The sequence below is a fragment of the Neomonachus schauinslandi genome, chromosome 10, assembly GCF_002201575.2.
Source record: "Neomonachus schauinslandi chromosome 10, ASM220157v2, whole genome shotgun sequence".
In the NCBI taxonomy this organism is placed as follows: Eukaryota; Metazoa; Chordata; class Mammalia; order Carnivora; family Phocidae; genus Neomonachus; species Neomonachus schauinslandi.
The window spans coordinates 89,986,364-90,011,137 of NC_058412.1; the positions used below are offsets into that span (position 1 = coordinate 89,986,364).

Below are 24,774 nucleotides of genomic sequence, written 5' to 3' on the forward strand. Positions count from 1 at the left end.
TATGTCCATGGAATGAGGAGAAAATAGGATTCCAATAATGTTTGGTATAAGGGATAAGCAGGGGCTTGGTTAAGATTATGGAATAAAGAGAAAATGAATGGCCTGGTTATATCCAGAATAGATTGTGAGAAAAGGCAGTGATATAACGCCCATAAAATGAAGGGGAAATGAGGGACCCTCGTCATGTCCATGGAATATGGTGAAAATAAGGGGTCTGGCAATGTCCATGAATTAAGAGAAAAATACTGAGCCTGATAAAATTCATAGAAAGGGAAAATATTAGGCCTGATTATTTCCATGCAATGAGGAGAAAATACAGGGCTGGGTGTGTCTGTGTAATGCAGGAAAAGTAGGGGGCCTGGTTATGTCAGTGGAATAAGGGACAAGCAGAATGTCTCGGTCATATCCATGGAATGAAAAGAAAATAGGCAGCCCCGTTGTGTCCATAAAAAAAGAAATAGAGACAATGACTATGTCTACGTGGTAAGGGGAACATAGGGACCCTGGTTATATCCATGGAATGTGAGAAGAAGCCCTAGTTGTATACACGAAAGAAGAGAAAACAGGGGACCTGGCATGTCCATGCATGAAGAGGAAAATAAGAAGCCTAATAGTGTCCATGAAATAAGGAAAAGCATGAGGTCTGATTGCTTCCCAAGAAATAAAGGGAAAATAGAGGCCCTAGATGTTCTGGAATAAGAAGAAAATTGGAAACATGGCCATGTCCATGGAATAAGGGGAAAACATGTGGCCTGGTTAAGTCTATGAAAGTCTATAAGGAAGATATGGGAGGGGGCTGATAATATCCATTTAATAGGGGACACAGGGAGCCTGGTCATGTCCAGGCAATTAGTGGAAAAGAAAGTAGGGTCTCTGGATGTTTCTATGGAAAAGGGGAAAGTAGGTAAAAAGGAAAAACTCATCTTCCCATCTGGGTAGGGGAAACCTCAGCTCTTCCCTATGTTATTTCTCTCCTGCAAGTCTCCTTTTCTATCTTGCAAAACACTTTCTGACACTTCTGGCTGCCAAATATGTGGGGTTTTCCCCACAAGCAATTCTCTCCAACACCAGTTGGGTGTCCTATAAGTCCACTCTACCTGGAGACAGCATCAGACCCCACAGGTGAAGGGCTTAGTCCAACAAGACTGCCCCACTATCACCACCTTCAGATGCCAGGTGCAGTCCAGGTTGTCAACTGTGCTTCATGACCAACTGGCTATAAATCCAAGGTTCCCATGACTCCCTTTCTGGGTTCAATTAATTTGCTAGAGTGGCTCGTAGAACTCAGGGAAACACTTTTTCCCAGCTTATTGTAAAAGGATATGACAAAGGACACAGATGAACATCCAGATGGAAGGGATATGTAGGACAAGGTATGTGGGAATGGGTGCAAGGCTTCCATGCCCGTCATGGAGGGCAACTTTCCCAGCACCTTTATGTGGTGACCAAACTGGAAGCTCTCCAAACCCTGTACTTTTAAGATTTTATGGAGACTTCATCATATAGGCATGATCTATCATTGACTCCATTTTTAGCCCTTCTCCCTTCTTACAAGCATAGGGGGCAGGGCTGAAAATTCCAAGTGTCTAATCATGGGTTGTTCTGTCTGGTGACCAGCCCCCATTCAGGAGCCCACCCAAAGTCACCTCATTAGAACAAAGGCACTCCTGTCACCCAGGAAATACAAGGATTTTAGGAGCTCTCTGCTGGGAACCAGGATCAAAGGCCAAATATTAGAGCAAAAGACACTCTTCGTATTCTCACCACTTAGGAAATTACAAGGGTTTCATGGGTTCTGTGCCAGGAACTGGAGGCAGAGGCCAATACATATATTTTCTATTATCTCATAAATAAAACTTGGTTACATCCATAAAATAACAGGGAAGTAGAGGCCCTGGCTCTATATATGGCCCAGTAATGTCCACAGAACAAGAGGAAAATAGAGAACCTAATTATTTCCCTAGAATAATAGGAAATTACATTGTCTGGTTACAGTCGTGGGATAAGAGGAAAATGGGGACCCTGATTATCCATGGAATAAAGGTACATAAGGTGGGCTGGTTATGTTCACCTAGGAAAAGTGAAAAATAGGAGCCCCATTTTAGTCAATAAAAAAAGGGAAAATGGGGGCCCCAGTTATAGCCTGAAATTATAAGAAATATGGAGTCTGTGTATGTCCATGGAATAAGGAAGGGTGGGTGGGAGGGGAATGCAAAGGGGCATGAGGAAACTTTGGATGACAGATGTGTTCATTGTATGGAGTACAGTGATGATCTCACAGGTGATGCACATCAAAACTCATCAAGTTGTGCAGTTTATTGTATGTCAATTATACCTCAATAAAGCCATTTGGATAGGTAGATGGATGGATGGATGGATGGATGGACAGATAGATGAGTCGGTGGACAGGTGGACAGAGGAACAGATAGATGGATGGATAAGTGGGGAGTGGGGGGATGAACAAGTAGATGTATGGACAGGTAGATGGATGGATGGATGGATGGGTGGATGGATGGATGAAGGGTGTGCAAGAATAAGCACAGAGCTTCCTATGGAACAGACAGGGCTGCCACTGTGCCCCTTTCCATAACTGCACCCAGAGCACTGAGAAAGAAAAACCTGTCCTTGTCCAGAGCCACACGGGGGCAAGTATGAGAACAGTGAGGACTGCACCTCAGCATCTCGCACCTGCCTGGGCCAGGCCACCTTCTCACTTGTTGCTACACCGTTCAGAGGAAGACAGTCAGCCTCATTAGTAGTTGGTGCTTAAGAAAGAATAAGCATCTTTCCCAAAAGCCCAGCACACCTGGCCTTCTGACTCATAGGCTGAACCTGGTAGCAGGGCCACTGCTGGAGCAGTCACAGTGGCAAGGGCATGAGATTTGTCTTAGATCAACCCACAGCTATGTGGTGTGTGGGTGACATGGTGGTAGGCCACAGGGGTTGTCTGTGAGCTGCACAACTTCCTGGTTTTGCCTGTTGCCAGCCAGGCTTGGAAATTCTTTGTCAGGCTGCTCCCAGGGAAAAAATAAGCAGAAAACAGAGGGAGAATGTATCTTATCACTGCAGGCAGTATGGCTCTGCTTGTGTGGGCTGAGGAGTCTGGAGACTGGGAGTTTCCTGGCTGTGGCTTTTAATCTACCCCTTTATCTTACCTTGTCATTACTGCCCCTCCACCCCAGATGAACTTCACAGGTTCTTCCTTGACCCCAGTTCTCTTGGGCCTGCACAGACCACTCATCAGTCTGGTCAAAACCATTGCTCATCATGGTATGCTTCTTTTTGGAAACCCAAAGCGGAGTGCCATTACTCCCCGAAGTGGGAAGGGACCTGGAGGTCATCTAGCAGGTGAGAATCCATGCCCCAGGCTGCTGGGCATGTTCCAGGACAAGTAGCTAGGTAGACCATCCCCTGCCCAGGCAGACTGAGTCCAGACATCCAGGCTGGTCAGTTCTGGTCTCGCTGTGGGGCCAGGGGCTGCTGTGAAGAGTAGGAGAGCTGTAGAGCAGAGTCAGACGTGGGGCTGCCCTTCCACAGTTTCTTGGCAGCTCCTTCAGAGTCTTAGTTACCTCATCTGTAAAATCACATGATAGTAAAAACATCAGATTATTATAAAAGGTATCTAGCAGTGCCTGACACACAGGACTCAATCATTTGGGTTCTTCTCCCCATATTTTTTTTTATCTATCTATCTATCTATCATCTAAACTCTTCCTTGTTCTGCTCTAAACTGGCTGCTGACCTAGAAATTACCTTGACAAGAAGCAAATCTATTTGAGAGCCACCCTGCCCCCAGAAACCCTTCAAAGCCAGCCCAGAAAGGAACAATCTGCAGTCTGGGTACCTGCATGACTACTCTCCCAAGCACGGCTGCAGGGGAGCATTGCCTAGGCCACCAGTGGCAGCCACAACTGCAGCCCCGAGACCCTGAGCCCTCATCCCTGGAGCTGCATCAGAAGGACATGGCTGACATTGGCTGGAGATGCCCGCTGGTCCTGGGGAGCAGGCCAGCAGCAGGCGCAGAATGTCAACAATGACAAGGTGGTACTACAGATGGCTCAGAGCTGGCATTGCCCCAAAAGGCTCAGTGTACATTTTCCCTTTCCAGACAAGGAAACCTGACAAATCACGAGGCTGAGAAAGTCAGAGATGTCATAAGACATGGAACATTCTCGCTGTCTCTGTAGGATTTCCACCTAGGGACTGAGAGTGACAGGGTTTGTCGGCAGGCCACCGTCCTCATGCAGCCTTTGGTCTCCTTTCTGCGGCTGTTCTCCCTGGTGCAGCCCTGGTTTACCAGCTCCTAAACAGGCTACTCCATTTAAGTAACCATCACGTCTCATTTTGAAAGCGAATACAAAGACGCAGGCTCTGCAGACTGCTGTTCTCCTGTTTCTGCGCTCCGGCTGTACTTCTGTTTTTCCGTGAGCAGGCAACCATCCTCCTGAAGCAACAAGCAGCAAAAGCTGAATTTCAAGGGCCAAAACTTTGTTGTAACCTTCAAGTGTTCAAGTTCAAGTCCTTTGTCCATCTTTTCTATTTGGTGGTTTGCCTCCCATTGATTTGTAGGATTTCTTTACCCTTAGTAATAATTATTTTGTGGTATATTTCCTGCAAATATCTTTTCTGGGTTGTGGTTTTGTCTTTTCATTGAGTTATACGCTAAAAAGAAATACTTCATCTTAATGGAGTGAATGTATTGATTTTTTTCTCTTATGGTTGGCAGTTTTGATATCTCACTTAAGAAATCAAGGTCATGAAGCTACTTTCCTGTATTTTCATTTAAAACTTCTAGAAGTTTTCACCCAAAACTCATGTGACATTGTGTGTCAACTATACTTCAATTAAAAAAAAAAAAAAAAAAAACCTCGAACAGTTTCAAAGTTAAGCATTTCACACTTATGTCCATTACCATCAATATTTTTGTGTCAGGTGTATTTGCTAATATCTCATTCAGAATTCTTGTATCCATGTTCCTGAGTGAGACTGGCCCAAGATTTTCCTTTCTCATACAGGCCTTTTCTAGTTTGGGTCTCAAGGTTGCACCTCATACAACAAGCTGGAGAACGTGTCAGTCAGGGTCCCTGCAGTAAATAGAGGCACACTCGCAATAGGAAGGTTTATTTACAAGGGGTACTTACAATGCTGCAGGTGCAACTGAATCCCAAGGCACAGGGCTGTCATTTGCTGGAAGATGAGGGGAGCAATCTAGATGTCAGGGAGCATCAGCTGGCCACCCTGCAGAGGGACCAGTGAACAGATGCCATGATCTCACTCACCTTCTGCCCTCCACCTCAGGCTGAGCACCTCACTGGCCTCATGCACCAGAAGTCAGAAGACATGGGACCCTATTGGTGGAGTCCCTACAGATCAGCCTTTTGGGGCAGAGAGCAGCATAAAGCAAGGTAATGAGTGGGACGTAGAGGAGGGGGATCGACGTGATCAAACACGGGGACATTTCCCTCTGTGTTAATTCCCTGGAGGAGTTGCTAGTTTGTTATGTTTTTGTCCATGTCTTTTAGGGACTGAGAAAGGGAGAGTCTATATGTGGCTTCATTTCATTTTCTTTATCCGGACACTCTCCCAATATACAGCCAATTCTCATCAATCAAAGTAGTTATGATCTATAAAGTCACTACAAACACTGAATTAACAAGTACTGAACCATTGCTCCCCAGGAAAGCACAGATTTGGTTCCCTTGAGTCTCTGGTCACATTTTTGTCAGCCCATTAACTGTTTTATATGTGTTTCTGTTTAAACACACTTTATTTGACGTATATCTTGACTTGTTAACATTGAAATCATAGCCAACAGCACTATAACTTCTGCCTGAACAAAGCTTATCTAACACGTACCTTCTCCCTAAGGCACAGCACCACTTTCTTGTGCTGAGGAACACCAGGAGACTTATTTACAGTATGAGCTGAAAACACGTTTATCATGCCACTCAAATTTTTCACTGCTCTGCACATATCCATAAATGACTGCAGAAATTCATAGTATTGGTTTGGGGGTTACAAATGGATTTTAGCAAATAGGCAAATTTGCAAATATAGAATCCGCGGATGCTGAGCATTCACTGTATTTTCAAATGCAGTCACTACAGCAGTGCTTATGAAGACTCAGTTCTTTCAGACTATGAAATGTTAGCACCACACCCTAAGTAAGCCTGTTACAGTGTGACCACTGATAGGAAACCCTTCCTTTATTTTGGGACAGACCTGACTATTTTGGTAATAGGCAAATAGGATGAAACTCAAACATGCCACATTTGGAAAGGGTTATATAAGATTTGGTGCAATGAACTATTATCCATTAACACTTAATTGCAAAGACTAGTAGCAATCTAGAAAATGCTTATGTATCCTTAGAAACATACAGATAAAAAATGAGTAGAAATGGGTGAATTTTTCCTAAAATTTCTGTTAATTAAAGAAATTTAGATCAATAACATTAAAATAATAATGTGAAAGGAAATCGAAACAGTCCAGGAAATAAACCCATTTTTCTCTGTAAGCCATTGTGCCTGCAGCTTAGAACCATAATTCTGGCTAGAACTATATTAACTATTGAGAAGAAAAGTCTTAGAATATATCATTATATAAATAAACGTTGGGTCATCTTGGTTTTTATGTCTATTTGCCATTTTTAAAGGCATCCAGTTAATTTCAAACTGTGTGGTGGAATTTCATATCAGTTAATGAAAAGAATAACATTAATTAATGACATAATATTACTTTTTCACAAGTATTTTCTTGAACTTAATTTACCATTTTCTTAAGAAATTGTTCTGTGAAATTTAGACCAAAACATTAGAAAAAGCAAAATTAAATGTACAAAATATCTGTTAGAAGAAACATAGAAAATGGTAAATAATATTAACAAAGCTATCTTCAGGAACAGTTGTAGCAATTTCGACACAGCATGAAATGTCTCAAACACACACACACATACACAAACTACTATTGATTTGAAAATTAAAAAAAATATATAATAAAAACCACTTATTTAATTATCCCTCTGAAGTTCCCCATTCAATTGCTCTCGGGTTTTGCAAGTCCATGAGGAAAATGAAAAAAATCACCATAAATAGAGTAATTAAATTCTAGCCTCAAAGCTACACAAAGTGCAGAAGCCCAACCTCATCAACATGGATAGAGAACGTTTATTTTCATTAATTCATTATTTTGATGCTTTTGGATGAAGAGCCTTCTGGAATGAATTCTTTTCTTCCCTGCCTTCAAAAGGGGACCACACTGGAGCAGCCCTGGCCTTGTCCCTCCCAACACCTCTGAGCCACTCTTAGGTTACTGAGTCTGAGATATCAGTGGAGAAGGCAGCTGAAGATGGGGCAGACCCTCCCGGGGTTCCAAGGCCCTTGGAGGTGAAGGGCTGCTCCCCAGGCTGGGGGCTCCAGCTTCACAGTTTTGTCAGTGCAACCAGGCTCCCTTGAATATAACTCTGGTGGGTTTAACACCTCTGCAAATCCTTTGAGACCCTCCCCTTGAATACAGGTGAGCCTGAGCAATTTGCTTCAGGGATACAGAAATGATGCCTCAGAACTTGAGACCTTAAGTTGTAAAGGTGATTCAGCAGCTGCCTGGCTCCCATCCCCCTAGCACTTTTGGAGCCCTGGCCACCATGTAAACATTCAGAGAGAGATACCAGGGCCTCGGCTGTTCTGGCCTTTCGAGTTTTCCCATCTCAGGCAGCAGGCATGAGTAGAAAGCCCTGAAGACGACCCCAGCTCCAGCTACCACCTGACTGAGAGACCCCCAAGTGAGAACCACCCATCTGAGCCCAGTAGGGCCCCAGAACCACAAATGATACCAATAATAAACAACTACTATAGCTTTACACCCCTAAGTTTGAAGTGACAACCGGAACCCCAAGTATACAAATGACAATACCGATTTATGAATTTGTAATGAACACCATGACTGTGTCTGGGTACCAGAACACACCTATCGGTCCTCAGTGCATACGCTCCCCGTCTTAGTTTGTGTTCTCCCAGAAGCAGACCTTGAGACAAGGATTCTAGTGAAAGCAATTTCCTGGGCGGTAACACCAGAAGGCAGCACCAGTAGGAGTGTGGGGAAAGGCAAGGGAAGAAAGTCAGTGAAGAGTACAGAACAGGAACGTTCTACTGTGAGCAGCTTGGAGCTCACTGCCACTGGGGACCCCTAGGAGAGAGTGTAAAACATTGCTCAGAGTTGTCCCACCAGAAGGGTACTTATCTTCCAATTTTCCAACATTCATTGATTGAGGGCTGCTCCTAGGAGGCCAAGAGGCATTGATTTCCTTGTCAATGTAGTTAATTAGTCCTCCCCACTTCTTTAGCATTCCAGCAGAGCAGGCTGGAAGGCCAAAGACAACCCTCAAGAGAATTGCAGGTGCTGGCAGTTGGGACCCCCAGGCACGGGAACACCCATGCTAGTCATGGCCACAAGTTTCTTACAGAGTTTGGAATCAGAGGGGGGGGGGGGGGTGACACTAAGTGAACGCAGGACCTGGTAGTTGCTGCTCAGCTTCATGGCAGGCAGGGGTAGTGGGAGCCAACTGCACTCAGTGGCATGGGAGATACTCACCCAGTGCACTGGGCCCCTGCACTGCCACTCCAGATCCCAGTCCGGACAATCTTGGAGGTGCAATGCATTTGTGCCCACTGCACCTTCCCTTGGTGCTGGTCTCCACACAGGATTCTTCCCATGCTGCACCCCCTTCTGTGAACACATGCAAAGGGCCACACCTTGTTTTTCACACAGATCATTTTCTGATCCTGCCTCTCTTACAGCAGGCTATTCTCAAATGGCTTCAGCCTTGCCTTTGCAGAGCACCTCTCAGGGTGAACAGCTGGACACTCGACATTCCAATTTAACTTCCTGTGTGTTCATTCAGTCTGAAAGCCTGTGAGTCTGCCCTGATCATAGGGAAAGGCCTGCAGGTTCTGCTTGGTTCTGCCTGGTAAAGGGTGCAGGTTCCTCCTTTCTTGCTCCATCTTCTCAGAAACTGTCTGAAGTCTTTTGTTCCAAGTGTCCAGAGCGGCTGAAAGGCAAGATATGTCTAGGCCAGCATTGTCAACTTCGTGCCATAAATAGAAATGTTCTGTATTTGTGCATTCTAATATGACAGCCACTAGGTACATGCTGCAATTGAGCAGTTAAAATGTGGCTAGTGTGACTGAGGAACAAAATTTTGCATTTGATTTCCTATTATTTGATTTAAATTTAAATGGCCTCTTTCAGTGAGTGGCCACCATCCTGGTCAGCTCAGGTGTATGTCATGGGTCCTTTGGACCTACTCTAGGACAGCTTCTACTTGAGGGCTTCACTCTCTCCCTGGCCCACAGCAGAGCAGGTCTCCTTTTCCCTCCTGCTTGGAGGAGTCCTCATCTGTCTCTCAGTCTTCCTCATTCTTTGAGGTTTTTCTCTCTGCCCTGCCACCTCCCCTTATCTAGCCTCTGGAATAAGAAAACAAGTGCTCTACACAACAATTATGGTTTAAAGTTTTTTCCCTACTTGGGTGTGGACTGGGGAAGGATGGGAGTGCCTGTCAGAAAGAGGAGAATGAAGGAAATACCCAGAAACATTAAAAATGTCAAGATGTACCCTGCCACCCCTAGCTGCATGTTCTGGCTTAGAGAAGTCTATTCTACCTCCTTTTGAGCTGACCACAGATTTGAGAATCTAGAATCGTATGCTTTACAATAGCGCGGAGAGTTCTTATTAAAATGTACACTTCCTAGACTCCAACCTCAGGAGATCCTGATATAAACAGCTAGCGGCTTAGGGATCAGTATTTCTTGAACATCCGTTACTTTGGGCCAGCTTTGGGAGCTGCTTTAATCAATATAATGATGCTGCACTTAGGAGCTTTTGAGTTGGCTCCACTCCATGAAATCCCCATGGACTGCTCTGCTTTTCAAATGCTTATGTCCAATTTTGCAGTTTTTCCTCTTTAATCCTACATTTACTGACACCTCTAATTCCCTGCCTCCTTATTCTCCAATACTGCTTCAAAAGAACACAAATTAGGTTTTCAAAGTTAGAGTATTGCATGTAGTAATAGTAAATAAATTCTGCCTGAAGATCTGATACTTCCATCTCTAGAGTTCCTTCAGTGTATGAACTCTGCGACATATGCTTTAGTTTCCTTTCTAGGAGTTTGGCCTTCATTGCCTTGCTCTCTAAAAACAGGCTTCATTTTCTTAGACATATTTCATGTGCCAGTGCCGACAGTGTATTTATTAATAGTTTGACGTTGTCACACATTTTCATTTGGCAGTGATTTTCATATGTGCTTCACCACCTCTGCTTAAGCATTGCCAAATGCAAATGGTCTAGATTTTGTATAAAACAAAAACAAAACAAACAAAACAAACAAAAAAGCCACCCCCTCCAGGACAGGCCTGGAAATTGTTGGCACATGATAGCATATATCTATGGATTCTTCTGCTAGGGAATTAGAAGTCCTCCAGGCAGGCCTGTGCCCCAGAAGACTCACCCCCTACGGTCAGCACCATGTAAAGGATAAGACAGCTCAAAGCTTCCCATCCATGGAAAATAATTCAGTCAATTAGAAGAGTGGATTATGCATATATAGCATAAATGCAACTTATTTATAACCAAGAAAGAGAGGACCGACATTAAGTTGTAATACGGAGAGACTGAAAAATAACTGAATTTATATTGGGGAAAATGATGCATTCTTAAACGCCTTGCTCTGGAGATAAAAATGGCTCTTTCTTCCAGCTGTTGCTGGTGGGTGGGTGGGTGGATGGGCATCACATGGTTAATGAAATTGCTTTCGGTGGCTGCCTTAGATTCCCTTTTGCAGAACTTGCGCGTAGGTTGAACGTTCCAGTCTGTTATCCCCCGTTTCCTCATCCATCCCATTGCCAGGTGTCTGTCGTGGTGAGCAAGAGATTCCTGAACCAACGTGATGCGGCGTGCTTGAGGTTACCCTTACTAGAAAGCCACGCGTCATCTCCCATTTCCCCGCATACTAAACGATTAAAGTTCACCTTGGTCTAAGACCCCTACGGAGAGCCACGCCCCTCGCCCCGAAATCCCGGGCGCCGGCAGTCTGCAAGCTCCGATCCCCACCCCGCCTGGCTCTGCGGCCTTCTGGGAATTGTAGTTGACGCCTCGCCCATCTCCGCCTCCAGGGCCCGACCCGGCACTACAAGTCCCGACAGGCCTTGCGCACCACGCCTGCGCTCCCCATCTCGGGAGAGAAGGGAGAAGGCGCGGAAGGCGCGTCGGAGCCGGGTGAGGAGGTTGTGGCAGCGGCAGCGGGCGACATGGACAACGCGGGGAAGGAGCGTGAGGCGGTGCAGCTGATGGCGGAGGCTGAGAAGCGAGTCAAGGCCTCCCACTCCTTCCTCCGAGGGCTCTTTGGGTGAGCTCCAGACCGCGAGTGCCCTGAGTGGGGTCTCCGTCGCGGGCCCCCTCCCCAGCCAGCCGCCCCCACGCGCGTCCAGTTGAATGCCCTCTCTCCCCTGAGACGCCCGTGGGCCCTCATTTCCCCTGCATCTTCCAGAGAGCTCCTAAGCCTTAGAGCCTCCCAGAGACCCTACCAAGAACGCCCCAGGGGCTCTCAGCAACCCCGCGCGCCCCCCAGAGATCCCCTCGGACCCCCAGACCTCACCCCCGTACGTCCCCTGGAACCTCTAGGATCCCTCGGGGTTCCTCAGCCCCCACACACCCTCCAGACATCCCCTGAAGTCCCCCGAGCCCCCACGCCCCCCCCGCCCCGGCGTTACCCCCGTGTTGGTTCGGGGGGGGGGGCGTCCCACGGCCTCGCCTGGAGGGGTGCAGTCGCCGTCACGGCGGGATAGATTTGTTCATTTCGCCACGGCTGAAGCCGCCTCCCTCGGAGACCCGTGTTGGTGGGAGGCGAGCCCAGGAGGAGCCGGAGGGGCGGGTCCGGGGCCCCCCCCCCCCCCGCCCCGGCGCCTGGCCGATGCGTCTGGGCGCATCTGGCTGGGCAGGTGGGTCCCCCGGAGGAGCAGACTGGCGCGGCGCCCCCATTCCAGAGATCGTGTGCCCGTTTGCCTTGCGCCAAGTAGACGTTTAATAAATGTTCGTTGGAGAACGAATACGTTTTCTCAGCATAGTCTTTTTACTTCACCAGTGATTGATGGGTTTGCCAGTGCCTCCTGTTTGATTAAGGATAACGCAGTTCCTGTCTAAGTCGGCGTCTTTGGGAAATCCCGTTAATTTTCTGTAATTCTTCCATGTTCTCCTAGGGAAGGTCTTAAGTTCGGACCTCCCAAAAAGCAGAGCTTGAACATGTGAATGATTCAGCTGTTTAGGATTAGAGAGGCTGAAATTTCCTGGTGGTTTGTTGTTGTTTTTCTTTTTGAAAGTGAAAGATCTGCTGACAGCAAGAGCATATTTTTATTTTTGAGAAGGACCAGTACTTAATTGTTACATTATTAGAGTTCTATTTCTGTACTAAATTCAGTTTGGAATCTGCTTGTTTTGCCACCTTCATTCTTTTGATTCTAATATAACACTTTACCGTTGTGAAAACATTTCCAGGAAATGCTTAGATACAGGTTTCATGCAGTGCACAGTAGTACAGGATGCAAAGATGCATAAAGGTAAGGGTTCCTTTCCTCAGGAACCTCTCAAAGGGCATTTATCCTAGCTGGTTTCTAAATTTCTCGTAAGCTGTGTAGTTCGAACACAGCAAATTAATCATAAGTTGTTCCTCTTTTACACATTACCCTGATATACGCTGGTACTTAAGGAGTACTGCCACATACTTGATGCTGACACCAAACAATAGCTCCTTTCTGTGATTCACAAAACATTTAAAATATATTCAAATAAAATTTAATGTCCTAGCACCTCCTGCCTAGAGGTGATCTTAATGTTACAGCAGATTTTAAGTCAGGATGTACTTCCCTGGAAGAGAATCTATAATTGGCAGAGGAAAACATTACAGCACTTGATACTGGTCTCAGGGGAACCCTCCTTTTTGTGAAGAGGTGTTGCGTTATTGTTTTTGTGAAACTAGGCCAAGTCTTGAGCCAGTAATCCTAAAAGGATTTTGAAAACGCTTTTGTTTATAAACAAACATCTGTTTTCTCCTTGATTGTTGATCACCTGTTTCATTGACAGGAGGTATAGGAAGACTTTCACCTTCACTCTTCACACTTAGTTTGCACAAGTCATTGCATCCTAGGCCTGGCCTGGATATGGCAGGCCAGTTGATGTCTTAGCTTTTGGATGGGGGGCAAGGTGCTTAGCCTCTCCATGCTTTAGTTTCATCTGCTATAAAAAGGGGTAATAATAGTATATCTCATAGTGAGGGTTCAGTGAGTTTATGCTTATAAAACATTTAGGACCATTGGAGATGGTGATTATGAAATATTAATTAGCATATTCATCAAAATTGTCAGCCATTATTTACCAAGGAAGCAGAGAGCCAGACAGATTAAATGACTCTGCCAGAATTTCAGAGCCAAAGACCTTTAGGACTAGATCTTTGGTCTTTTTTTTTTAAAAGATTTTATTTATTTATCTGACAGACAGGAGAGAGAGAACACAAGTAGGGGGAGTGGGAGAGGGAGAAGCAGGCTTCCCGCTGAGCGGGGAGCCCGATGCGGGGCTCGATCCCAGGACCTTGGGATCATGACCTGAGCTGAAGTCAGCCACTTAACCGACTGAGCCACCCAGGCACCCCTGGTCTTTTAATTAAAGATTTGAAAGAGTTTTGTACCATGTTAAGTGTTATTTATCCTATGGGGAACTGTGTTATTTTCAGTGATAGTTGGCTCCAGGAAAGCTTAGGGAAGACGAGTACTCAGGGTTCTGTGAGTTTTAATAGTATATAATCCTTGAAGCCAAAAACTAGGCCTAGTTTCTCTGTCAGTTACAGTAGGAAGGCCGATTCTGTATCAATTTTAGATGTTCAGAATCTTCCATTATATCTGGCATCATTTATACCTGTCCTCATCCTTCTAGGCTGGAGCACATGTTAGTCCACCCTGCCACCCTTCCTTTAATGTAGAATTTTCCCATCTACTTGTTACCCTTTCTTGACACCACAGTGTAGTCCATCTCCCCATGTCAGACTCCTGAATCAACAGAACACACATACCGACCTATCATCAGTATTGTCCAAGCCCCATGTATTTAAGAGCTGACCAGTTAGTGCTTTAAAGGGGACAGGTGATGCTGTTTTGAGGATGTGGCAGCCATTAGAAGATGCTCAGCATTTGCAGCATACTTCCCATGGACTCATTCTCATTATCCTAACTGCAGATTAAAATGTATTAGGAGCTTATCTTCTTCACCCCGTTTATCCACCACCCACACAGGTTTTGTGGCAATACTGTATTCTCACTACTATTCTATTGATCTTTTTTGTTGCTTTCAGTAAGATTAAATGAAAATATACATTGTATATTCCTGAGGAAAGGTCAATTGTGTATTCTGTGTACAAGACATAAGTCCCATGCTTGTCTGCAAGATGTTAGTGAGCCACTGAGGGATGCAACCATCACAAAATACCTATTATGGGTGTTCTGCTTTTCTGCTTGACTGCCAGTTAAACAGTGGTGGTGTTTTCATAGCTGTGGTATTGAATTAAAATTTACTCTTTCTGAAGGGCTTAGCATAGTATAGCAAAACTACCACCAAAAGAGTTCTGTTTTCATTTCATTTGTTCCCAAGGATGAGCTATGGAATTTTTCAAATTCAATTGTAGAATCTTAATGAACTGCCATTAAGATCTTAAACTGGCCTGAGTATGACAGTAAAGTAGTTTTGAATTGCTAAGGTCTCTCTTACTATCTTCTCCTTGTTAATAGGAGGCCAGATTGGGGATAGCCTGCACAGTGCACATCAAAGAGAATGGCTGCTTAAGAATGGCAATTGGAAGATGTTCTGCATGGCTAATGCTGTCTTCTCCTGCTTTTGGATGTTGCCCAGTTGTAAAGCTTGTAAAGAGCCATGAATTTGGCAGTGTCAAATTTAATGAAAGACCTTATTGGATTATCTTGATGCAATTATGAGTCTATAATTTCTTAGCTATTTTTGAAAATTGGGAATATTTCTTAAATATTGTAGGCCATCAGTTATCAGTGTTTTTCACTTGGCTTTATTTCTGCAAAGGTTGTTTTTTAAATTTTGCCAAAATGTGGTGAGGACATATGATAGCATTTGTAAAGCATTAGGGGCCCCTGGGTGGCTCAGTCGGTTAAGCATCCAACTCTTGGTTTCCACTCAGGTCATGATCTCAGGGTGATGGGAGTTAGCCCTGAGTCCGACTCCTTGCTGAGTGTGGAACCTGCTTGAGATTTTCTTTTTCCTTCTCCCACTGTTCCCTCCCCACTCCCCACTTAAAAAAAAATTTTGTTTTTGTTTTTTTGTTTTCTAGTTTTACTGCCAAGTTATAGCTTGTTCATCAAATGATAAAATCTTTCTAGATTGGCCTTTTTCTGTTTGCATTTGCAGTGTTCACCATCTGTTCTCATTCTTGTGAGCCCCATGAGGTGCACTTGTTTAGAAGAGGTAGGGAGGACCCATGGTGGTATGTGGCTCCAGAATGTAAGCTCCTGGTGAGTGTCTGTCTTAATATCACTGCTGTTGCCCCACACCTCACTCGGTGTGTACCACCCAGTAGGCACTTGGTGAATATTGGTGGAGAGAGTGTGTGAATGCTCCTACCATGTTGATTTTTTTCTTTTACTCTTTAGGTTTCGAGAGCAAAGGCAACAGAGTGAAAGGGAGTTTATGTCACGTTCTTCTATGTTTTACCTAAATATGTGTTTATTATAAATGTCGTAGCTACTACATATGTGAGAAAAATGCAAGGACTATGGAAAAGTTCCAGTTAAAAAGTAAAGTATTCTCTGAGTCTCCTCTCTCCTAAATCGTACTCCCCAGAAGTAATGGTTTTTAACTTCCTGTTTAATTCCTCTGATGGTTACCACTGTAATTCTAAATAATTTTGGAATACTTCTACTTCCTGACTTATTAATTTTAGACAGTATCTAATGATTCTCCTAAAAATGAATAGTTACATGGCCTTGCATTTTCTCTCACCTCCTGATTTTAGTTAATTGTCAGTCTCTAAGTATTAACTTTTATATATGAATAACATTTAAACTGTAATTCTACTTTTATTTTTTTTTTCCAATAGTTCCCTATTTCTGTGAGTTACAGAATGGCCATGAGTAGGTTGTTCAAGTTGGGATATTTTTGAGATGCCAGGAAGATGGGTATAAGCCAAGGTTGTCTGTCCATCCAGTCAGGACAGAGGATCATCCAAGTTCTAGGAGACTTTGCAGTCTGTTCTTATGCTTCACTTTGTGTTCATTTGATTAGATGGTAAGATCACTAAAGCATTTGTACCTTCAAAGCATTTTCAGCGACTGACACTTAGAGTTCACAGTTAGGAAACATTGGAAGTAGAATTTCAGAATGCTAACCATTTCTGTATTTAAATGGAGCTTATTATAAGTAATGGTAATGTAATTAAAATCGAAATAACTGATAGATTATTACTTCTTGGCTTAAAGTACATATTTTTTCATGATAATGAAGTATCTGTCAACTTCTGTTTTAATGAGTGTTTTTATTAGAGATTGAAGAGTCATATTTTTTATAAAAAGATTTTATTTATTTGAGACAGAGAGGGAGAGAGAGAGAGCATGAGTGGTGGGGAGGGGCAGAGGGTGGGGGAGAAGCAGACTCCCTGCTGAGCAAGGAGCCTGACAGGGGACTTCCGAGGACCCTGAGATCATCACCTGAGCTAAAGGCAGATGCTTACTTAACCAATTGAGCCACCCAAGCACCCCAAGAGTTATATTTTGAAGGCCTCTTTAGTATCTGTGAAGACAAACATGATTTTTCTCCTTAGTTACTAATACGTTAAACTGTCCTGGCATTCCTTGAATAACCCCTATAGATTATAATGTATTATTTTTTAATGTGCTATTTGATTCTGTTTTTAATTATTTTCTTTTGAATTATTTTCTTTATGGTTCTTTTGTGTGTAGCCCATCAGGTTGAAGTATCGATGTTACAGGTGCCTCATAAAAAGAATGTAGAGATTTTCCTTTTACCCCATGCTATGGTCTTTGAAGATTTAAGTGGAACCCTTAAACTGACTTTTTTGAACATTCTTTAGTTCAGTAGTTACTTCCCTTTGTCACTTCTCTGTGCATTTACCTTTCTTTCTTGATTCTTTTGATCTCTTTCCTCAAACAACTAATATTTTGACTCACAGGTTTTATTAGTTTCCTGTTTTCAGCTTTTAACTCTATTGCTTTCTTCCATTTTTTCCTCTGACTTTTTGGGGGGAATGGAAGATGGTATTTATTTCACTATTTCTATTATTTATATGGATCCAAATACTCATGGATGAATTTTCCTTTAAAACTGTGTTAATGTTTTAAATTGTATCCCCCCCACTGATCTTGATATATAGTGTTTTTTATTGTATTTCGTTTCCCCTTTAACTCAAGAGTTTGTGGGTTGTATTCAAGGTGGAGGTGCTTTGATTTCTAGTTTTCTTTCATTATCATCAGAGAACTTACTAAGGTTTTCTTTGCCACCTGATATATGATTGGTGTTTATGAATGGCCCCTGCACACTTGCGAAGAAGGCAGATGTTCTCTTATTGGACTGTATGCCTTGATAGAGATCCCTGAGATGTAGATTTTGATTATGTTGTCAAGGCCTTTCACATCTGTGTTTTTTGTCCACTTGACTTACTTTGGACTAAAAGGGGTATAGTCATATCTCCTTTTATAAGTGCATTTCTGTCTATCTTGCGTTTCTTGTAGTTTCTGCTTTATGAAGGTGGCTACTATGTTTTGGTAAGTAGATGTTCACAACTAATATAATTTCATTATGAATTGTATCTTTAGCATTGACGAGTGAATGTCTTTCTTTCATTTGGTATTTTTGAGCCCAAATTCTGCCTTGTCTGATACTGGGGTAGCAATCCTTGCTTTCTTATTATTTGCGTTTGCCTGCTTGAGGACTGTATTATGTAAGAGGATTATACATTCTGCCTGCTGCCATGTGACCTGTGCTGCATGGCTCTGGGCAAAGTGCGCTTCCCCACCCCACTGAGTCTTCTGCTCTGGCCCGTGACTGACTTTGAGGGAGTTGGAAGGGGGATGCACACTCTACCTGAGCAGAAGCTGCAGGGGTCATCCCTTGCTTCTGTCCTGGTTGGAAAAAAAAAAATACACACATACACACACACACACTTCTGATAGGGCTACATTCACACACACACACACTTCTGATAGGGCTACATTCATACACACACACACACACACACACACACACACACTTCTGATAGGGCTACATTCCAGAATAGAGAGATGACACATGGAGAAAGAACCAGCACAACTGGCCTGTAGTAACAGGTAAAGTGAGTGAGAAAGAAGCCTTTGGAGATTTGAGGGTTATTTCTGGTTGCAACAAATCAAACAAAAGTTGGTTGATGTATGTGGTATACTTTTGACGTCCTTTTAATCTTAAGCCTTTCAGAATAGCTTTATTTTAGTTGTATCTCTCCTATTGAGCACACAGTTGGCTTTTTTGTGAGCAAATCTAAAAATCTTCAGTCCATTTACATTGTTTGTATGACTGGTATATGATCGGTTTTTAAATCTGTCATCTTGCTTTATATTTATTATGTCTTTATATTAATTATGTATGATGTTTTAATTTTCTTTCTTCATATGATCTCTTTTCTCCTTTTTTTTTTTTTTTTTTTTTGGAAATTTTGTATTTTTGTTCTACTTGGTAACCTTTATACTATGAATTTTTTTAAAATGTCCTTAGCTGTAGTAGGCCTCTAGTATTTGATGTGGGAAAACACCCATTACCTATGTGCCAGTCCCTGAGCCTGTTCTAAATTTTCCCCTGTCCACCTTATGTGTGTGGGAAGACCAGGGCTCAGTTAATTGTACTTTGTTGGAACAGATGTTTCCATTTTATATTTCTACCCTGTCTCTACTTTTTTTTTTCTCTTTGATCTGTAGTAAAACATATTCAGTGCCACCACCACCAGCCTTTTTACTGATGTTCCTTAGTTATCTCCATAGTTGGAAGCCAGTGTGGTATTCCTTAAGTTCTTGCTTCAATCAGTGGTACTTATTGGTTGGCTTGGCTGGCTGTGTGATCTTTGACTCACACTTTTTTTCCCTTGAGTTTCTTCAAATATATTGTTCCCCTGTCATCTTGCTTTGTATGTTGCTGTTGAAGTCTAATTAAAGCTAACCTGATTTCCTTAATTTTGTAAGTGACTTTGCCTGGAAGCCTAGAGATTTTCTTGATGTATAAAATCTAATAGTCTTACTAGATGTGTTTCAGTGGGTCAGTTTTCCCAGTACATGGCAGACCCTTTCAGTACTTAGATTCATATCTTCTTTTGTTTCCATAAAATTTTCTGAAATTGTAGTTTTAAATCTTATTTCAATATTTTGTTTTGTTTTACTCCCCTTTTCAGGGACTCCAGTTATCCTGTCATTTTTTCTCAAATCCATTTCCATGCTCTTGGCTGTTTTCATTTTTCTCCTCAGTGTCAATAGAATCTGTTCTCCCCGTAGATATGTTCTAGCTAAGATTTCATTTCTGAGATGACTTGGTCTTTTTTTTTCTTTCCTTCTAGAATTTGAAATAGGAGTTCCTGGTTTTATTTTTTGTGTGCATGTAGGGAAGGAAGAACTTCACCTTTGTTCTCTACTCTCCTAGGTTCTTCAGACAGACTGACAAGAAAAAATAGTTTATTGAACATGGCAGCAATGAGTAACTCAAAGGGGTTATTAGAACTGGGCTTATAGCGTCTTAACAAAGAACAATGTATTTGTAGAGAAGTATCAGGACAAAAGGTTTTAGGCTTCCCAGGGCAGCACCCTGGGAAACGAAGGAGTAAGGTTTGTTTGTGCAGGCCCATCTCTGTATGAACGTTCCATCTGCTTCATGGCCATAAAACTTTCCCAGGAGAGGGGATTTATGGCAGTCCTCATTTCTTAGAAGTTTCTGCATTTAGTCAGATAGGGGAAGCTCTGAGAAGGTATCTTTCTGTATCTGCTATTCTCATTTTCCCCTAGCTCAAAATAATCTTTATGCCAAAGTGGTGTATTTTGGGGTGGCATATTCTGGTCCCCTGCATGCTCTTGAATTCTGAGTTTTGAATTTCTGACCTGTGATGTAGTTTCATATCTGTAAATGTTTAATAATATTTAAATTATATGGAATTGTTCTCCTCTGCCTTGTGGTAGTTTGGGGGAACATTTTGGTCAGCTGCAAAGGTTTTATTCTTACTTCTTACATGGTAGCTTTGTGTGGATGCTGCTTGCCTTCTTCTGTTCAGAGTGTCTTGGAGTTTCTTGGGCTCATAATAGCATGTGTTTCTGCAATGGGAGATGAGGGGTTTGGGTGCTTTCACAGGTTTCTTAGTTTAAATCCTCTCTTCTGTTGACACCATTAAGGACTTTTTTTTTTGATGAAAAGTGTCAGGGAGGGGTGGGTAGGGGCTTGGTGTTACTCCCAGTGCTGTGATTCTCCTTTGTTTCATAAGACTCTTAGTTTATTTCTATCACTGGTTTTCTTTTCCTTCTTTCCCTAAGCTTCTGTGGAACTACCTCTGCCTCTCCCAGAAGTGGGATCTTCTGGAGGCCACCACATCTAGCCAAGCTCCCCTTCCAGTTCCCCAGTTCCAGTGCTCTGGCCCTCTCGGTCTTACACCTGGTCTCTGTGTTCCCCCACTATGCAGCCCTTCCTTGCTAGGGTGTTGCTGTCAGTGAACTGCTGTTGTGGGAACCTGCTGGACCCCCTCTTGTGTCCATGCATCTCCTCCTGAGAGGAAGGAGGAGGAAGTGTCACTGAAGGGGAGCAGTGTCACTGGCTCTGCTAGTTTCTCCAGTTGTCTTGTTGAATTCTGTCTCCTAGTTTTGCTGTTGGCATGGTTGTATCTGCTGCTTGTTGATCTGTCTGGGTTTGGAGGACATAAGGACAAGTTGGTATTTAGGCAGCCACCATTATCCTGTGGGATTCACAAGTTTCACCAGGATTTCTTACAGATTGAGATTCAGTTTGAAGATTGAATTTTCATAAAGATGGAAATTAAATATGAAAACTTCTTGTGGTAAGTCATGTTGTACGTGTCATTTCTGAGTTCATCCAATAACTACTGTTTTTAGCTTTCCTGTATATTTAAGTATCTTGATTTGTTTTATTAATAGGCCCAGCTACACATTTTCCCCTCTATAAGGAAGGTGACTCTCCATATCAAGACAAGGCATCGGGACTAATACCAAAATAAAGACCAACTAGCTCTCTTTGCTGTACATGTTCTCATAAACTTCATTTCAGGAAATTATGCTTAAAAACAGATACTTTTGTCAGCCATTCCTTAAATGTCTCAGATTGTTTCCTGTGTCTGAGAATCTAGGATTGTTGTTTTTCTTAAGTAAGTAGAAATAAAGTGAAAAGTTCTCAGAAAATGGAATCCAGAGTCCAAGGCAGAGAGCCCTGAGACTGCATTGGTGGTAGAGGTGTGACTCCTGCTCAGCTTCTGTGGGCGGCTCTGGTGGGATTTCTCTGAGACCCAGGAGGGGCTGCCTGCTCTGGGCTGGCAGTACCCAGCTAATAAATGACAGTGTTCCTCTGTAGATTGTCTCACCTCATCCAAAGCCTGTGTCCTTGGCACGACTCCTGTTACTGGTTCCTGAAAAAACAAAGGACCTCAGTCTAGTGGTTTTACAGGCATTTGGGATAAGAGTTCAAGGTAGCTTGATGAAGAGCATCTCCCTGGGGCCTGTACACCTCCCTGCTGCAGATACTTCTGCTTTCTGCATCACATGAAAGAAGTTGGACTCTTTAGAAATGTATTAAGCCCAGCAATAAATTAATCTTGAAATGGTTATGTTAATCTAGAAAAGTTTAATGAAAAAATGAAGTACAGATGAAAAAAATTGCTCTTGTAAGGTAAAAAATAGAATAAATAGTTCTATGTGGCTGTGATGTTGTGATGTAATAAGAAATATATATTTGTTCTTCATCCCTGGTTCCTGGCACAGAACTTGTAAAGTGCTTACGGTATCCTCAGTGGTAAGGGTGAGAGAAGCATCTTCTGTATCATAATAAGCCCCTTTCAACAATACTAAAGTTTATGCTAATGAGGTGACTGTTTTGGGGTCCCTAGGTGGCTTTAGGATGAGGGCTGGTCCTCAGAGGAGCCAACCATGTGATTAGAGGGTTGGAACTTTCGGCCCCACCCCCAAACCTCCCAGGAGAGGAGAGGGGTTGGGGATTGAGTTAATCACCAGTGGTCAGTGATTTAATCAGTAGTGCCTGTGTAGTGAAGGATCCTACCAGAACCCTAAATGATGGGTTCAGAGAGCTTCTGGGGTGGTGAACACGGAGGTGTTGGGAGGTGGAGCCCCTGGAGAGGGTGTGGATGCTCCTTGCACTCCCTTCCAATATACCTCGCCCTGTGCATCTCTTCCATTAGCTGTTTCTGAGTTATATCATTTGTGATCATAAGTAAAGTGTTTTCCTAAGTTCTGTGAGTTCTTGCCAATTAATCAAATTTGAGGAGGGGGTTGTGGGAACTCCTGATTTTTAGCCAAGTGAGAGATGTGAGTATCTTGAGGACCCACTACTTGAGATTGTTGTCTGAAGTGGGGGCAGTCTTGTGGGACTGGGCCCTTATCCTGTGGGGTTTGCATTGACTCTGGGTAGTGTCACAGTTGAATTGAATTGTAGGACACCTAGCTGGTGCCTGCAGAGAACTGGAGAATTGCTTGATGTGGAAAACCCATACATTTGGTGTCAGAAGTGTTGTGAGTAGAGAAACAGTGTTTCTGTTAATGGTAGAGATATTTTAAACAGAGTTTGAATTTTTCTCTCCTTTTCCAGATACTTGTGTTTGCTTTTTGTTTTGAATGATATATGGGAAAACTTCCCAGAAAATGTAATGTGGGTAGTTTCTTCCATCCAGACCCTGAACGGTCAGCATTGTTATTGAGACCTGTGTGCCAGGCCCTGTTCTGGTCTCTGTCCCCAGGGTCAGCCTAAGGGCTAAAGTAATGTTGCTCATAAATAGTGAAAGTAAAGAGCTGTCCTAGTTGGTGGGGTTTCCCCCATGGGTCCCAGGCACTCGGAAATGTGATTCCTATTTGTAGTCCCCTGATGTAGTTTGACATCCCTTCAGGATACTCCGATGATAGAGTTGAATTTTGTCTCTAGTTCTGCGTTCACATTCTCACAGCACTGTGTCACTTTTTATATTTCTTCTCTGCTACTCTGTGATTTTAGAAGCAACTTTATTTCTCCCTCAGCAGTTGCCTCCTTTTCTTTTGGGTACATCTCATGATGTGTGTGCCATTAGTCTCCATGATGCTACTTTAACGTCCCCCTCTCCCCACCCACAGTCCTAGAAGAGCGTGTACTATGGTTGCCAGGGTTTTGTAGTGCTCTAAAAATAGTTCTTATTCAGGATGAGGAAAAATCAAGACTTCAGATTATTTGAGGATTAATTGGTTTTTAAAAGATCAATGACTTATCTGCATGTAGATGTTATGGGAGCTCTTTGAAATAATGGGCTATAGTTTCCCAGGCTGGGTTCTCCTCCCTGTGCCCCCCAGCATCTGAATAGGAACAGACAGGATGGGATTTGAAGAGAAGAGAGGCAGGGAGGGACTTGCAGGCTCGGCTCAAGGCACTGCTCTGTGGTTCACTGGCTCCTGGTGGGACATACTGTGGCTCTGACCACGTTTCTTCAATGGAACATGGGAGGTGGGATGGGCACTCCGATCTTTTTTCCAAGCCCTGAAGTTAAATACTTCTTCCTCAGTATTCTGATCTCTTCGTGGGCAAGAACATTCCTTTTTTTTTTAAAGATTTTGTTTATTTATTTGACAGAGACACAGCGAGAGAGGAAACACAAGCAGGGGGAGAGGGAGAGGGAGAAGCAGGCTCCCCGCGGATCAGGGAGCCTGATGCGGGGCTCGATCCCAGGACCTTGGGATCATGACCTGAGCTGAAGGCAGACGCTTAATGACTGAGCCACCCAGGCACCCCAAGAACATTCTTTTCTTAGTGTTTTCTGACACTTATTGATCTCAGTGAATGTCTCTTAAATAAGCATGGTCAAGAAGGGAAGGGAGTCAGCCTTGCCCCTGGAATGGAGAGTTGGTGGGGTCAGCTGGGGCTGCATGGGTGGGGTGGTGATGGTGGTGGTAGAGGTGATGGTGGTGGAGGTGATGGTAGTGGCAGTGGTGGTTCTTAGGCTGGTCACTGTTTCCTTTAGTGGCGCAAAAAGCATTTTCTTCAAGTTCATGGTAGGATAATCTCCCCAAATAGTTAATTTGGCTCAGTTTAGCTTTTCTTAATGTCAGGTCAGTGCCCTGTACTTATATTGTATCACTTTATAATGTAGATTCCCTCATTAGAAACTTGTTTCTCTTTTCAAGGATCTTTATACCTCACTTATGGGGGCTCTGAATAACAATCATTTTAATTATTTGAACATGAGTTCTGAATATTTGTCCTTAAAACTCAGAAACATTAACTTTCACATGAATAGAACACAGTAGGCATTTGGAATGATTTCAGAAGTACATTTTTTCATGAATTGTTAAAGTTGTGTTGTGTTTATGACAAGTGAGTTTTTCTAGTGCTTTTAAAATGAGTATACTTCTCGTGATTCTATTTTAGGAGAGGTGAGAGTCTTAAGTTTTTATAAAAATATATTCATTATTTTTATAATGATCACTGAACTTGATA

General features: G+C 43.2%; 1 protein-coding gene across 3 annotated transcripts in view; it reads left to right on the plus strand.

The window, feature by feature from the left end:
• Positions 1-11,272: 11,272 nt before the first annotated feature.
• Positions 11,273-24,774, plus strand: part of NAPB (NSF attachment protein beta) — a 39,382-nt gene continuing 25,880 nt past the window's right edge. For all 3 annotated transcript variants that reach the window (XM_044918734.1, XM_021700688.1, XM_021700689.1), the window contains exon 1: positions 11,273-11,401. In XM_044918734.1, the coding sequence (XP_044774669.1) occupies positions 11,304-11,401 (98 nt within the window). In that variant the 5' untranslated portion in view covers positions 11,273-11,303. The remainder of the gene's footprint in view (positions 11,402-24,774) is intronic.